At 39.6% G+C, this 15166-nt stretch overlaps 1 protein-coding gene across 2 annotated transcripts; it reads right to left on the bottom strand.

Moving 5' to 3' along the window:
- Positions 1 to 4600: 4600 nt before the first annotated feature.
- grpel1 (GrpE-like 1, mitochondrial) lies at positions 4601 to 13691 on the bottom strand. Of its 2 annotated transcripts, none has more exons than XM_042512483.2 (4): positions 13533 to 13691; positions 11108 to 11255; positions 6299 to 6380; positions 4601 to 5557 (listed from the first exon to the last, which is right to left on the bottom strand). In XM_042512483.2, the coding sequence occupies exons 1-4, from the start codon at positions 13598 to 13600 to the stop codon at positions 5211 to 5213; spliced, it is 645 nt and encodes a 214-aa protein (XP_042368417.1). In that variant the 5' UTR covers positions 13601 to 13691; the 3' UTR covers positions 4601 to 5210. The 2 variants fall into 2 exon arrangements, with proteins under 2 accessions (XP_042368417.1, XP_042368418.1); XM_042512484.2 differs by having other exon boundaries at positions 11108 to 11252; positions 13533 to 13686.
- Between the last annotated feature and the right edge of the window lie 1475 nt (positions 13692 to 15166).

The raw sequence follows: 15166 nt of genomic DNA, 5'->3' as shown, positions 1-15166 counted from the left end.
GTTGACTGATTTAAAAATGATTTTGCACACGCAGTTCAACATTGTTAAGAAACAAGTGTGATGGTGGGACATTTTCTGGTTTATAGTCTGCTTTTTGTTATGCCACACTAATTGTTTTGCATTTGTGTGCTGAGCCAAGCCCTCTCTAAAGGCCAGTATCTTCAAAATGCAAAAAAATATTAACAACCTTTGGAAACTTTTAATAAGCTTGGTCCAATAATGATCCACAAAAGAGAAATCAGACCTACAGTTTATGAGATGTCCAAAATGTGTTTTTTAAAAAAATTAAAAATGCACTTGTGTTTTGAATTTCAAGTCAATCCCACCTACAGTGTGAGGAGATTGACCTTTCCAAAACTGAAATTTTAGGCCTTAATTGTAGTGTCCCCATCTAGCCGATCTGTGTCATATTTCTTGAGCAGAATTTGGACACAACTTCCAGCCATTAGTGAAAATTTCATGTGTCTATGTTTTATCATCTCACAGGAATTTGTGAAAACATTTTGGAAGAAATGACAGGGATTACTTTTTTGTCTGTATATTGTTAATTTTTAGGAAAACCCCACACAGTCCTTTAACATAAATAAACTAAACTGTTTTTCACCTCCATTAATGTGTAAAGATGGAAATGATGGAGTGCTCAGTAGCTAAGTTGGTAAAACAGATGCCCCATGTACAAACACTGTGTCCTTGCTGCAGCGGCCGTGGGTTTGATTCCAGCCTCGGCCCTTTGCTGCATGTCACTCACTCCCTCTCTCTTTCCCTCTCTCTCTCCCCCTGTCACACTAAAGATGTCCTGTTATCAAATAAAGGCAAAAAAGCCCCAAAAATAATCCTAAAAAATAATAATAAAGAAAAAGATGGAAATGGTGAAGTATTCTGTAATTAATATTAATACTGGATCTGGGCTGAGCCCCGGATGTCCTTAAGTCCTATAAAAACTTCTGATAATAACTAATAACTACATTAACTTTTACATTATGTTAATGAAACAAAGAAAAAAATAAGTTTTGAAACCAAATGGTCTTCATTCCCCTCTTGGGAAAAGGCATGGGCTGTACACATGTTGCTATGCAGTGAGCTGGGTAAAGGTGACATGCACACTGAACCATGTAGATATCGCTCCCACCTTGTAAATGGGAATGCATTATGACAAACAAAGAAAATCTGAAAAATGCAACTGAGAAGTCTGAAATAAATAGTGTAATTTGAAAACATGTAGAGAGTGTAGGATACCCTTAACTTAAATTACATCTGAAACATTTAACAAATCCTCAGACATGGCTCCTCAGATGCATCCTCATGATTGCACTCAGACATCTTGTTATTCAAAATATATTTAAGAACCCAGATTCGGGGAGCTGCACAGATGGGCACCATTGACTGTGTGTTATGGTGTCATCTTGGTCCGCAGGTGGAAAGTGAATGGCAAGTGTTTGTGGCACTGAAACAGGATGTGGCTGTGACAGTTCTCAGCCGACACCTGGGGAAAGAAGTTGCTCAGGCCAAAGTTGAGGTAACCCTGGCAACAGAGAAGCTTTTGCAGGACAAGCTGATCAAGGAGCACCTCAAGCACATCCAGCTGAGGATAAAGATCCACAGGCTGGAGACAGAGCTGCGTGAGGGGGTACAACATGCCAGAGACCCCATACAGCTGCAATTTGAGCAGCTGCAGGCTGAGAGGCTGGAGCTGAGGAAACACATTGAGAAGCAAAACGAGGAAGCTGTAAAGATGCAGAAAAAGATCAGCAGCAACGTAGAGGTAGGCTGAAGAATCCATAGATTGCTTCAAAGTATTTTTTGTTGTTGCTCCACAGCTGGTGGGGGGTGTTCAAAGGACTAAATACTTGAAAAGTGATGTAGTTTCAGGTTTCATGGTTAACCGATTAGCCAAGATTGCTTAATGAGTGATAAAGAAGTTGCCCGCGGACAACCGAGGGATCAAACCCTGGATCCTTGTTTTAAGAGATGTTTCCACAGCTGTAATTTCATTGGTAATTTGACAGCGATATTTCAGTGAGAAAGTCCCAAGATAGCAAGATAACAAGATAAAAGTGCAATACAAGTACAGTCCATTTACCATTTTACCATTTACCTTGTACCTTGTACCCTGTATGAAGGGAGAAGAGAGACAATGGCCAATGGCTCAGCTCAACCTGGTATGACAGGTTGAGCTGAGCAGTTTGTCAGACTACTGATATCAAATAAAATCTACAGTTAAAGGCTCAGTTAAAATCCTACAGTAAAGACAGCCATCATATTAAACAAAAAAATCTGTTAGTACTAACCATCTCATTCTTTTTTTGTCAGGACAGGGGCTGAATAATTCTCCAAATTTTGATTTTGGAGAAAGAAAAAGAGCATAGCTGTTTTAAATATGGTGTATGTAAACATTTCTGCTACTGGGGTCTCTAAACAGTAAGTATTGCTGGAAAACTTGAGAGTTGACAGCCAAATACTCTACTTTGGTTCTGCAAACAATTTGACCAATATTTGATTAATGTAGCCATCAAGATTGAATGAAAATGTTAACATGTTAAAACATGTTGGTTGTGTTCCTTATAAATAAAGAAATCCCACAAATCCCCCAAATTATTAGTGGGCTTTTATGACCCTAACACTAACCCTTTGGAAAATGTTGTTCCTCTGCCTCTTTTTCCTAAAGACTGGCCTGCATCACAGAATCTGATTTCAGATGTTAGCTTTGTATTTTCTCCTGCTCTATCAGCTCCTGTCCAATGTAAAGGAGAAGCTTTTCTGGGGTCAGTCGGAGGTCCAGGACAAGCGAGAGCAGCTGGCCTGGCTGGAGGCCATAGTGTCCAGGAAGAGGGACGTCCTGACCAGGACCAGGCAGGCACGCAGCGGCCTGCAGAGAGACAACCAGAGGTTGAAGGAGCAGCAGGGACTGCTGGGGAACAGGGCCCTGCTGCAGGACTTTGAGGCCACTGTGGATGCCTGCAACCGCCTGAAGGAACAGCGGGAGGGTCTGAAGGGCCTGCAAGCTGAGATGGTCTTCAGTTGTGGCAGACAGAAGAAGAAGCTAGAAACAATTAAATAAATGAATGGACAAATGAGTAAAATGAACATTTCAAGGTGCGATCAGACACAACATCAGCCAGAGAAAAAAAAACAGATTAAATAGACGATGGTCATCAGACATTACGACTGGCTGTTTTCATTTTTCATTTATTTAATTAAATCTCCATTTAATCAGACAGTCTCATTTAGATTAAGATCAGCCAAAGATCAACCCCTTAGAACAAGAAGCATTCAATAAAACACAATCAGCAAATCAGGAGCTGCACAGGAACAACACAACTACACAGTAACTACGCAGTTATAAGAAATGGTTTCAAGGATAATACAAACCATCAGATAAGAAAGCTTTAACATCTCTGACGGGAATGTAGGACTGTAAATTTGAGTGTAGCTTACAGTATATTCCATTTAAAAGTACCTGATCTGATCTAGTACCCGAAAGCAGCTCTGCCAACATGAGGGATGTCTGAGGATCAGTAGGTGTGGAGCGTGCACTGTCACTGTCAGATTTCATTGACATGAGTGATGTGAGGTAGTTTGGAAGTTTCAGCAGCAGAGCTTTATAAATGAATAACATAAGATGAAGAATAAAATGGTAAAGAACAAGAATTATAATAATAAAATTGCATTTTTAGTGTTCTAGAAAAAAATAAATGTAAACATTACCTGTCCTAAACAATTGAATAATGGCAAGGCTTAAGTTATTCTTTATTGTTCTTATTGTCAATAAATTCAATGGAAAGACTATATCACATCAGGGACAACTGCAGAATTATTAGCCAAATAAAGGGATGGGGAAAAAAGACCAAAGCCAACAGTATGTTGTGTTGTCTACTCAGTATCTTCTGACTTCTCAAGCCCATTCATTCCTACTGAAAATGTTTGTCTTTCGCAATGGCGCAAAAATCACATATATAGTTTGATTATTTAAAAAGGCTCAGCTGTTTATTATATCAACTGGTCACTACAGTTTTTATAAAAACAGACAGGAGGAAATGGTGCATTTGTTGGAGACTGTTTTCAGCGGGGGTATTAGTCCACAATGGATCGATCCTAGGTCCCGCTCCCCTTAGTTATTGTTGCTAGTTCAGACAAGACATGACCTAGATGGTCATCCTAAATTTCTGACACTGTCATAATTTGATCCCATGCTGTCTTCGATCACAAGACCGTGACAACGACCAATCATGAACTTCCCACTGTGCGATGTAAGAATGCTGTTTTCGAGCCACGACCAATGTTTGCTATGTTTTTGCCATCTCTTGCCTGAGACAGCCCAAAATATCCCAGTGTATACAGAGCTTAAATCACACTAAATCTAAAAATGTGTTTATCATGTTTGTGTGTTCAGATTTCACTGAGTTAGGTCACAGTCACTGTTGCAGCTGTCATGGTTTACCATGTTGGCTAAAGGGCTCAAAACTACAATTACCAACTTCCGTTGTTTTTCCCAACATGACACGGTATGCCTTTTGTTTCTCTCTGAGGCGAGAAGTGGATCAAGTTTTTATTTTTTGTCAAGATGTGTTTAAAAGTAAAAAAAAAACTAAACCAAGACATCTTTCAATGTTAATCAATTTATTCTGATACTGTGACAGTTTGGACAAAGGTCCATGAACATAATTATTCTAATTTACAGATAAAGGTATCTTTCTTAAGATTCCTCACCTCATTCACAGAACCAATTTTAAACTCACAATAAGGAAAGACAATTGAGGAGTTCAAGATTATTAGGATGAATACCAACAGTTCAGAATCCGCACTTCTCAATTTGTAGATGGATTTTACATCATGGCTGACCCACAAAGTCTCAAAATTAGAGGGGTTAATAATTTTTAAAAACCTTTTCTGCACCTCTCTCAGTTCAGATTTATGGTCGTGGGGGAAGACTTGAAAGCCTCGGATTTGGTCAAGTTTTGTTTTTAACAATTTCTGACAATGATGGACTGGATTGGATTGATGGCAGGCTGTAATTCTACAGTAAAGACTGTCCTGTGCCAGACAGAGTATAAGTGAAAATGTATCTGTTAAAAAGTGGTGGTCCAAATACAAAGTTCAGTTCAGTTGGATTCTCGTCTCTCTGACTCTCTTTGACCAGTCTGCTGTTCCTGAGCTCCTCCATCACTTAGGGCAACAATACAAATTCCACTTTGTGTGTTATAGCATCACTTCTAGTGGGCTTTGGCCACACCCACCAACGCTGGCCTGAGGGTACGACCGTGAAGCTTGTAGCCTACTTTGGTTACTATGGCAACAGTTCCAGGCTCTTTGCCCCCCACAGGCGCATGGAAGAGGGCCTCATGCTCGTAGGGGTCAAATTTCTGTCCATCTGGATTAAGCTTGACCAGGCCGTGCTTGGTGAAGACCTTTTGGATCTGGACCTCAGTCATTACCAGGCCGTCATACAGGTTCTTCAGGTGAGGGTTCTGGCTCGTGACCTCCTCCTTGGGCACGCTCTCTGTGGCCTTCTCCAGAATGTCAGCCACCTCCAGCAGGTCCTTACAGAAGCCCTGGATCCCTGGGAATGGAAGACAGTTTCAACAATATTCAGCATACTTTAAATCGCTGACTTTGTATCATAACTGATATCCATTTATAGTCTAGTCACTAGGCTTGCGGTATGTAATATATCATAGCTTCATACTTCCTGAAATTCCACTGGACTACACAGTGTTTGATGGTATAAATGTGTGGTGCTAGAGAATGAGCTCTGGTGGTGCATACTGTGCACTACATACAATAAGTGTAATAGAAAGAGGAGCACCTGTATTTATGACAGTATTGAAAACCAAACCTTCAGGATTTCTATTTTTTTTATCTTAAAATTGTTTTTACTGTAGCTAAATAAAACACACTGTTTGATATCTGATATCTATTAACAATACATTACACACATTTATTTAAAGTTCCTCTGATATCAGAAAGCTAGAAAGAAAACCTTAAAAGTTAAAGCTTCATTGTAAGGCTTATTGACAGGAATAAAAAAAAAGACCCATAATATAGTATAAAAGAATCCACACGTAAATTCTAGTATTTAAACAGTGCAAATTCATGATTTAAGTAAACAGCCAACCACCTCCTTAAGATGTGCTTTTATCAAAAAGACAGAAGTTGAAACATCCATTAGTTGGGAAATACAACTGCAGAATATCTTATCTAGATATTTTCTGCAGGATTTATCCATGACAAAGCCCATGTAAGCTGGTGGATCCTGTTGAAATATGGGAAAAAGGCGGGGCTAAAATGGGAGCGTATTTACCATATAATTTAGCATCTTCTATCATCTTCTGACTCCTTGTCCGGAGGTTTTCTGTGTCTGCTAAGGCCCGCTTATACTTTTCCTGGAAACACAGTAGAAATAGAAAGCCAGGGCTTAGAAAAGCAAAGACTCTGGCACATGGCCAAGACTGGAGGCATGACACCAAAAAAGGCTGTAAGGAGAAGAACTTCAGCAGAAGTGAAACTAACATAAACTTACTTTCAAATAAACTTAAAGTAAATGTGATTTCAGCAAGTAAAAGTACACATGCAAAAAGGTTTAAATGAATTCAAAAAATAATACAATTAATCATTAAAATAAATAAAAAGATAAAGTAGCAATTCCTCATACATACAAGGTAGATTTGTCATTTTTCTTAAACATGGTTTAAAAATAAATTAAATTAAAGTTGATCCTGAGGAGTCTCGCAGCCTGGGGAAAAAAGCTGCTCTCTATTCTGGTGGTTCTGCAGTGGATACTCTTGTATCTTTTCCCAGATAGCAGCAGGGTGAACAGACTGTGGCTGGGGTGGCTGCTGTTTTTTGGTATCCTTTGGGCTCTGTGCAGACACCTCACTTCGCTGAGGTCACTGATGCTCTGTAGATGGGAACCAGTGATGTTCTGGGCAGCTTTAATCATCCGCTGTAGAGCCTTTCTGTCCTGGGCCATACACGAACCATGCCAGTTGGTTATGTTTCCAGTCAGTATGCTTTCTATTGCTCCTCTGTAGAAGTTAACCAGGATCTTGCTCTGGAATTTAGCCTTCCTAAATTTCCATATGAAGTAGAGCCTTTTCTGTGCTTTTATAACCTGGGTGGTGATGTGCGATGACCAAGTAGGTTCTCAGTGATCGTAATTACAAGGAATCTATAGCTGTTCACCTACTCCACATAAGCTCCATTGATGCAGACAGGAGTGTCTTTGCCTCCTTTTTTCTAAAATCAACAATCAGCTGCTTGGTTTTGCTGACGTTGAGCAGTAGGTTGTTCTCTGTGCACCATGGACTCTCATCGTTGTTTGTAATACAGCCGATGATGGTGGTGTTGTCCGCATACTTCACAATAGAGTTCTCATGATGTCTGGAAGTGCAGTGTGAACAGGAGGGGGCTGAGCACCCAGCCCTGGGGGCGCTTTGGTGTTGAGCACTAATGTAGGGGAGGTAGGGCTGGGCAATATGAGAAAAGTCGAATCTTTTTTTCGGATCAGTTGAAATTGATATATATCACGATATACATTAAATCACTATTTCTGTCATCTTAAATGTTACCTTTTACTCCTAAGTGATATATGAAGATATCATGAGGTTAATTTTGGCTTCCATATTTATTTTCTGTCAGACGTTGAACGTGACAAAATATCCTGTAGAACAGGCATCACCAACTGGCGGTCAAGTTACTAAAATTTCCTACCAGCAAAGGTCCAAACCTCATACCTAAAATCAAGGAAGAGGAAGACACAGAGTGAGCAGAGCAGTAGGACTCAGCAGCAGGGAGCGTGGACAAGATGGGAGAACACACTGCATCGTGGGACCACCTGGTATAACATCACGCAGGCAGACTTCCATCGAGTCCGGTTCCTGGTGCAGGCAGTCTACGATGCCCTGCCAAGCACAGCAAACCTCCATGTCTGGGGGGAAGAGTGTGACTCCTTCCTGCCGGCTTTGCTGTGGAAGAGGCCCGTTAGAACATCTCCTTAGCAGCTGCCCAAAGGCTCTTGGGGATAGACCAGGTGCTAAAGGCAGTTGCTGAGAGCTTTGCCTCAGCCATCAGCACCATCACGTCTCAAAAAAGGCAGTCACCTTCATCAGAGCTGGAGAGAAGCCCCGGGCACAGGCAAAAACAACAACAGGCCTCCTCCACGCAGCCTCTGACTGGCAGCTGCAGGTCGACCTGGGTAAGCAGCTGAAGTTTCCACAGCACATAGCCCCAACATCACCCAAGCCAACAGCTTGCCAGCATTGCCAGTGAGAGAAAGGGTGAAAATAAGGTGATGTGCCTGTGGCCCAAGGCCCCCAAAACAATACATCTACCCCTGGCAATAGTAATGAGAGCTCAGCGCGAGCGGCTGGATGAGACACAGAGCAATGCGTCATGGTGTTTCTAAATAATTCCATCCAAAGTCAGATTAAACCTGAAACTAACACAAAGTAGTCTGTAGATTGCACTTTCCACCTCTGTAAATTTGGCTGTTTCAGAGACTTTGGTGCTGGAGAAGTTCCTCTCTGTTTGTCTGTCTCACTGCGCTGCTGTCAGAACATCAGGTGTTTGATCCTCAATAATGAAATGCTGTGATAGCACATACGACTCGGTTGTCAAACACTCAGCTGTATTTTAGTCAAAGCTGTTCGCAGTGGGACTATTTTTATTATCACTGGCTGATTGTGTTGTCCGTCAAACATGGCTGGAATGCATTCTATCGACATTCTATCGTCTACGTCTCATATTTCAATCAAAGAAAAGTTATTTCGTGATTGATACCGTTATTGTTTTATCGCCCAGCCCTAAAAGGACATGTGACTGCCAATCCGAACGCTCTGGGGTCTGCATGTGAGGAAGTCCAAATATCCAGTTGCAGAGTGTTGTACTTAAGTCCAGAGTGTTAAGTTTTCCAATCAGCTTCATGTGAGAGATTGTGTTGAATGCTGAGCTGAAGTCAACAAACAGCATCCTGATGTAGCTTTTCTTATTCTCCAAATGAGTGAAAACTGAGTGAAGAGCAGTATATATGGCATCCTCTCTGGATCTGTTAGTTCTGAAAGCATACTGGTGAGGGTTCAGGCTGACAGGGATGTTGTCTCTAATGTACTGGAGAACCAGTTTCTCAAAGCACTTTATCAGGATGGGGTAAGAGCCACAGGGTAGTAGTCATAAAGACAAGACACAGAAGACTTTTTAGCTACAGGAACAATGATGGCTGTCTTGAGGCAGGAAGGACTAGTGTCTTGTGAGAGTGAGATGTTAAAAATGTCAGTTATAACATTAACAAGCTGATCAGCACAAGTTTTTAGTACACGTCCAGGAATGTTGTCGGGGTGGCTGACTTGTTTATATTGACACTCAGCAAGAGTTTTCGCACATCTGCTGTGGTCACTGAGAGTGGCCGGTCCTCTGGAGGCGGAGTAGACTTCACAGCTGGGTTCTTATTGAGGACGTTTAAGGGAGCATAAAATGTGTTGAGCTCGTCCGGCAGCATGGCATCACACGTGACGGGGGCACTGACATTTTGGTCCCCTGTATATATGAGCTCTGGAACCATGATTTTTCTTTTTTTGCATTAAAATGACTTACTTGAAAGAAATAGTTGCAGATTAATTTTCCAATTAATCAACTAATTGTTTCAGATGCACATGTATATTTTAAATATTTTTGGTTTGTGTGAAAAAAATCTTAATTTTTTAAGTAATTATCCATTAATAGCAGTGGAGTACAAAGTACAATACTTCCTTCTTAAGTGTAATGGGGTAAAAGTGGAAAGTGGCATAAGATTAAGATAACCAAATAATGTAAAGGTAACTTCAGATTTGTACTTAAGTACAGTATTTGAGTGAATGTACTTCAGCTCTGGTCAGCAGAGGGACGATCAGCAACTGAAATCAAAATAACAGGGATCAATAGACCGAGTATAGTAGTATCCCTTTACCCCTGCAATTTAATAATCCAGTCATTATAATTCCTCTAAAACCCTCATCTAAATTTGATTAAATGATATTACTGCATGCTTAAATGTTCCTCAAATGTAAGTTTAAGTTTATTCAAAAATGTGTGGCCTGTGAAGTGAGATGTTTTTGTCTTATCTGCTCTGGACCACTCATAAAACTTTCTCTTATCCAGGAGAAAAGCAAAAACAAGAAAATATTGGTGAATCCCAAAAAGCAATGGGTACTAACAAAATGGGAACAAATCCTGGATACTAGTAAAAATAAGAGAAGATTTTTGTTAGTATATAGTTTCTTGCATTAGGCCCATTGTCCGCTTTATGTTATGAGGCCCATGTAAATGAACTACATTTAGTTATCATGTCTGTTGAATACTTTTGTAAAGGTGGTACAGATAAAACTAGGGTTAATTAATGGATGAAACCAATAAATCCTGCATTCAGAAATGAAGAGTGTTTGTTGTGTGCAGCCACACATCAACTGATTTCAATTTGAGCTAGGGGTCCACAGATTATCAGACTGGGCGATTAGCTGGGCGATATTTGGCATTTTGCCGATTATTTATATCTGTGTTTTACTTTAATGGTTGCTGAGAAAATTAATAAATTAAAAAGTGCAAGGAAAGCATCAGCATGGGAGGACTTTTATTTTGTTAAACCTCAGGGAACTAATTTTATTTATTCTTTTTTAAAACATTTTTTTTTAAGTTGCTGGAAACTTGCTGTCTATGATGTTGAATGTTTCAGTTTTGAATAAACATTTGTTGCTTGTTGTTTGTTGTTGGCATTTAAACAAAGTACTGTGAGTTTGTTATATTCCCAAGTCTAAATACTGACGGAAAGATCATCGGTCTCATTAACTAGTAATTATTAGTCACATAATGTCACTGAAAATCATTTGCATTTTTAGGATCAAGCACTGACATGACGGTAGAAGCTTGTATGCCAGTGAAGTTAACAGTGTCACTGTTTGGGTAGCTGTTCCACCTTGAATGCTACTGATTGTTGTTATGGTCATCAGGTAAAATTAGGGTCCAACAAAAAACACAAAATGTGAGTAATTCTTTAGACTACTGTCAGCAGAATAATGCAGTCACAGATCTGAAGCAATAATTATCTCCAAGCCTGGCGACCATGCTTCACTCTCAGACTTACTGTCATGTCCTTGAGCTGCACCTCCAGCTGGCTCTTCTCCTCCATCAGATGTTTCTCTGCTGCACTTTGCTCCGGCTTCTCTGCCTCCTCCTCTGGCCCCTGGCCATTCTTCTGCTGGGTGGCAGTGCATAACAACCGTGGAAACCTTCTGAGAGAGAGAGAGAAAGAAAGAAAGAGAAAGAGAAAGAGAGAAAGAAAGAGAAAGAGAAAGAGAGAGAGAGTGAGTATTTTTGAGTTTTGGACTGCTGGTTTGACAAAACAAAAGATCACCATGGGCAAAATTATTAGGTTTTTCAATTATTAGTTAGTTTTAGCTCTATCACCAGAGGTCCCACGATACCAAAGTCTCAATACAATATTACTGTGTTTTTAAACATGTTGCAATATACTGAGTATTGCCAAAATGTATATATTGCAACATATTGCTTTTTATTACCCCTTTTCCAAATGCAAATTATGTCCCCAAAGAAATCTTATTGGTTTTATCTGTTTAAATAAAGCATTCCAGCTGTTTATCTCACTTCAGTCATTTTTATTGCAAGCTACAAAAGCTTAACTTGTACTTGTAATACTGTCATTTATTTTTTGAAAAAATCATTACTTGGCATATGTGTATTGATATGATACTGCCACACAAAATTATTGCAATGCAATACTGTACTGACCCCCCACCCCCACGTCCCAAAACCACTAATTTAGTGGTAGTGTTACACAATGTTCATTCATCCGCTGCAAAGTTCAAATTCTGTTAAATTGCTCAGTGCTGTCTCAGAAACTGGTCCATTATAAACTGCATCAACATTCAAAACCGCAGTTACAGTAACAGCAAGAGCACTGCTTCCACAAAGAGTAAAAACTGAAGGATTACTGTACATGGTACAGCACTGAAAAATAAGTGTCCAACATGATATACTAAATTGTATGCTTATCTACAGTATTATTTACAGACAGGTGCAAAAGCTGAAATAAATTAATAAAGAAACAGCATGCAGGGTATGAAGGCTCAATGAATGCTTTGAGGATTATGAAAATGATGTGAATCACACACTATAAGATCTCAACACAACTCAATACCTATGGGAGAGTTTAGGTGAAGCCTTTGATCTCATCTGGAAGTACTATTATGTTTCCTCTCCAGAAGTCAGGGTATTTTGGTTGTTTGTCCAGACTTGCTAATTGATGGTATTAGACAGCTTAATGAACACAGCTGACTGTACTTACTAAGAATCTTATGCAACCATCCTCTGCATGATTCAGTGAGACATGTCCACTTAATTGTAGTCTGATAACAAGTGTAATATATTATATTATATTATGTGTAATTGTGTAGAATAGCCTATTTGCAGGGTTCCCACACATTTTCATTGACAAAATTTAACTTATCAATGACTTTCTATAGACCCATAATATTTGTTCTGACCCCACTTACCTCACCTTTTTCAGGTAACATCAGATTCAAGCTCACTTCAAAAATAATTTCAACATGTGGTAAGTGATGAGAAATCAAAGAAATGTAAATAATGGTAAACAAAACGTCACACGTCGATGCATGATAGGGTTACATTATGTTCACAGCTACAGAAAACAAAATTGCCATTATGTTCTTTTACGTGGAAGGATATCCATGAAAAGCTGCAACAATTTCATTACACATAACAACTTTCAATGATTTTTACTAATTCCATGACTTTGACAGGCCTGAAACATGTAACTGTGGAATTCCATGACTTTCTCCAGTTTTCAATGACCATGGGAACTCTGAATTTCACAATGAGTCAGCTTGTCATCATCCTTGAGTGGCCCGCAGAACAGTGTGGAGACATTACGCCAAACTTCAGTCGCAGATAAGACATTTCATGTCATGGAAGCTTTAAGCAAAATGTCACTAACGATTAAAGAAACATTAAATTATCAAATTTAGGAATGACGTTTGGTTTGGCATTATTTCCGTGTACGAGCAGAAACAGCACTAAAGGAAGTTAACGTATTGTGAAACGCATTTAAGCTGATATCAAAGAAATATATGAGAACACACACACACATACACGAGTCAAACTCCACAGAACAGTGTGAGCGATGTGTTAACACACTGAAGCAGCGTTACATCTCTCTCTTCACCATATGTCACGTGACGTAACTATCCTTCTGGTTAACAATGACAATGACGCGCACTACATACTCTTGTTCGTATTTAATTTAACTAAGACATCTCCAACACACACATACACACACACCGGTCTATACTGGTTTAAGGGTATATTTTCCGCATGAAGGTCAACATTACAGACCGTAGTCGGTCATGAAAGCTAACGTTGCTAGCTGCTGTTCGGTGATTCTGAGCTGTCAGGGGCTCCTGTCAAACCGAGCCAAGCGCTTCAGTAACGGCCACATTTTAGAAAAAGTAGTCGATACTTAAGTGTGTTACCTTCTGAGCGCAGGTGACGCTGTAAGCGAGTAGGTCTGTTTCACTGCACGAACACACCAGCTCGCCATTTTCACTGAGCTCCACTGTGCAGTTACAGGCTCCTTGTAACACACGCTGACGGGTCACACAAAGTTGATGGCAACCGTGTACGGGTTGAGCCAATCAGAAGTCAGTGTGAGGAACGCCTCTCCCCTTTTGACCAATCAGATTCAGAGAAGTGTTGACGTAGCCATAGTTTGGTTGAGTTAAAGTTAAAGGTGAAACCTACACATGTGAACTGCCAAAGGCACTGATGACAGTGCTTGCTTAGTAAAAAAAACTATCACACAGGAGGCCAGGGAGTTTTCAAGAACAGGAGAGAGTAAAACATTTGAAGTTTCTGGGTTTTTGGTTTGATGAAGGAATTAGGTGGGCTGTACATATTAGTGGACAAATCTAAAAAAGTACCTGATGTAATTAGGTGTTTTGTTGGAAGCAAGTAGGGGGCAGATAGAACAGCTTTAAAGGCCATACGTACTTTTTTTTTATAATAGCGCTCTTTCTATTTGCACTGGCCCTTTCCTGTATTTTAAATGCTACTCAGCAATTTCCCTGAGTATAGGTAAAGTTTCTTTACTGGGCCTGTCTGTTTTATGCTGCCAAGACCTTTTGCTGTCTGTAAAAGAAAAACAACTGAGCTGAGAGAGCTAAGCCGTAGCTAAAAGTTGAAGAGGCTAAAAAGCTCAGTAAATCAAGTTTAATCCAGAGACTGTATACATAATAGACACAGCCACTATCACATCACCCACTGTTTTGTGGACTGTCGTTTTGAAGCCTCGAGTTCAGCATTTTTGTTATCAAAATACAAAAAAAAAGTTTACATAATTGACATAGACCTACTATTATGTCTATGCCTAGTTCAGTTTCTTTTTCAAACAAAATAAGTTCTACCTCCTAAACATAAACCGCTTTCATTTTAGGGCATAAAGAATAATTCTGTCATTGTAATTTATTAAAAAAAAAAATGAATAAAAGAAAGAAAGGACAATAGGAATAATCATAAATAAATACCACAAATAGAAAGCAACCAGGGAGCTGGAGTAAATCATAATTTGACATAAGCGTCACAAGTTACTCTTGTGTTCCTTCGCAATAGTTAGCAATAGATAGCAACGCTATGTATGGTGATCAACCCAGTCCCATTTCAGTGCTCCTGAGGCACGCTCACTGGTAAGTTGATGAAATGACTACATTTTTGGACATTTTAATGCATAAGTATAACTGACATGACACTTATGTAGCCTGCTTTAGTTATTCTTATCTTGAGATAATTACGTAACTAGTTAATGTTGTGTTGACAGACTGTGTGGGGAAAAATACCTGTTGTGAACAATGACAAAGAGAAGAGCTGGCGAAGTTGGCTACTTTATTAGCAGGCAGGCAAAAAACAAATCTGCACTTCAGCAGCTCCTGGTGAACACTTGTGTATTGGCGCCCTCTATAGGCATTACCAAGTTACACCATAGTGCCCTCTAAACAGCAGATTAGATCAGAACAGATTCTTCTCAACATTTTATTTGCTATTTTTTTTTAAACACCACAGTTAGTGTTTAGTCAATACTAAAGTTACAGTGCTAATGTAACTTGGCTAGCTA

Source organism: Plectropomus leopardus, chromosome 23, assembly GCF_026936395.1.
Source record: "Plectropomus leopardus strain MGB_pleo_1.0 chromosome 23, ASM2693639v1, whole genome shotgun sequence".
NCBI classification, from domain to species: domain Eukaryota; kingdom Metazoa; phylum Chordata; class Actinopteri; order Perciformes; family Serranidae; genus Plectropomus; species Plectropomus leopardus.
Note: the sequence above shows the minus strand (reverse complement) of the source record. Positions and strands in the feature narration are given on the sequence as shown.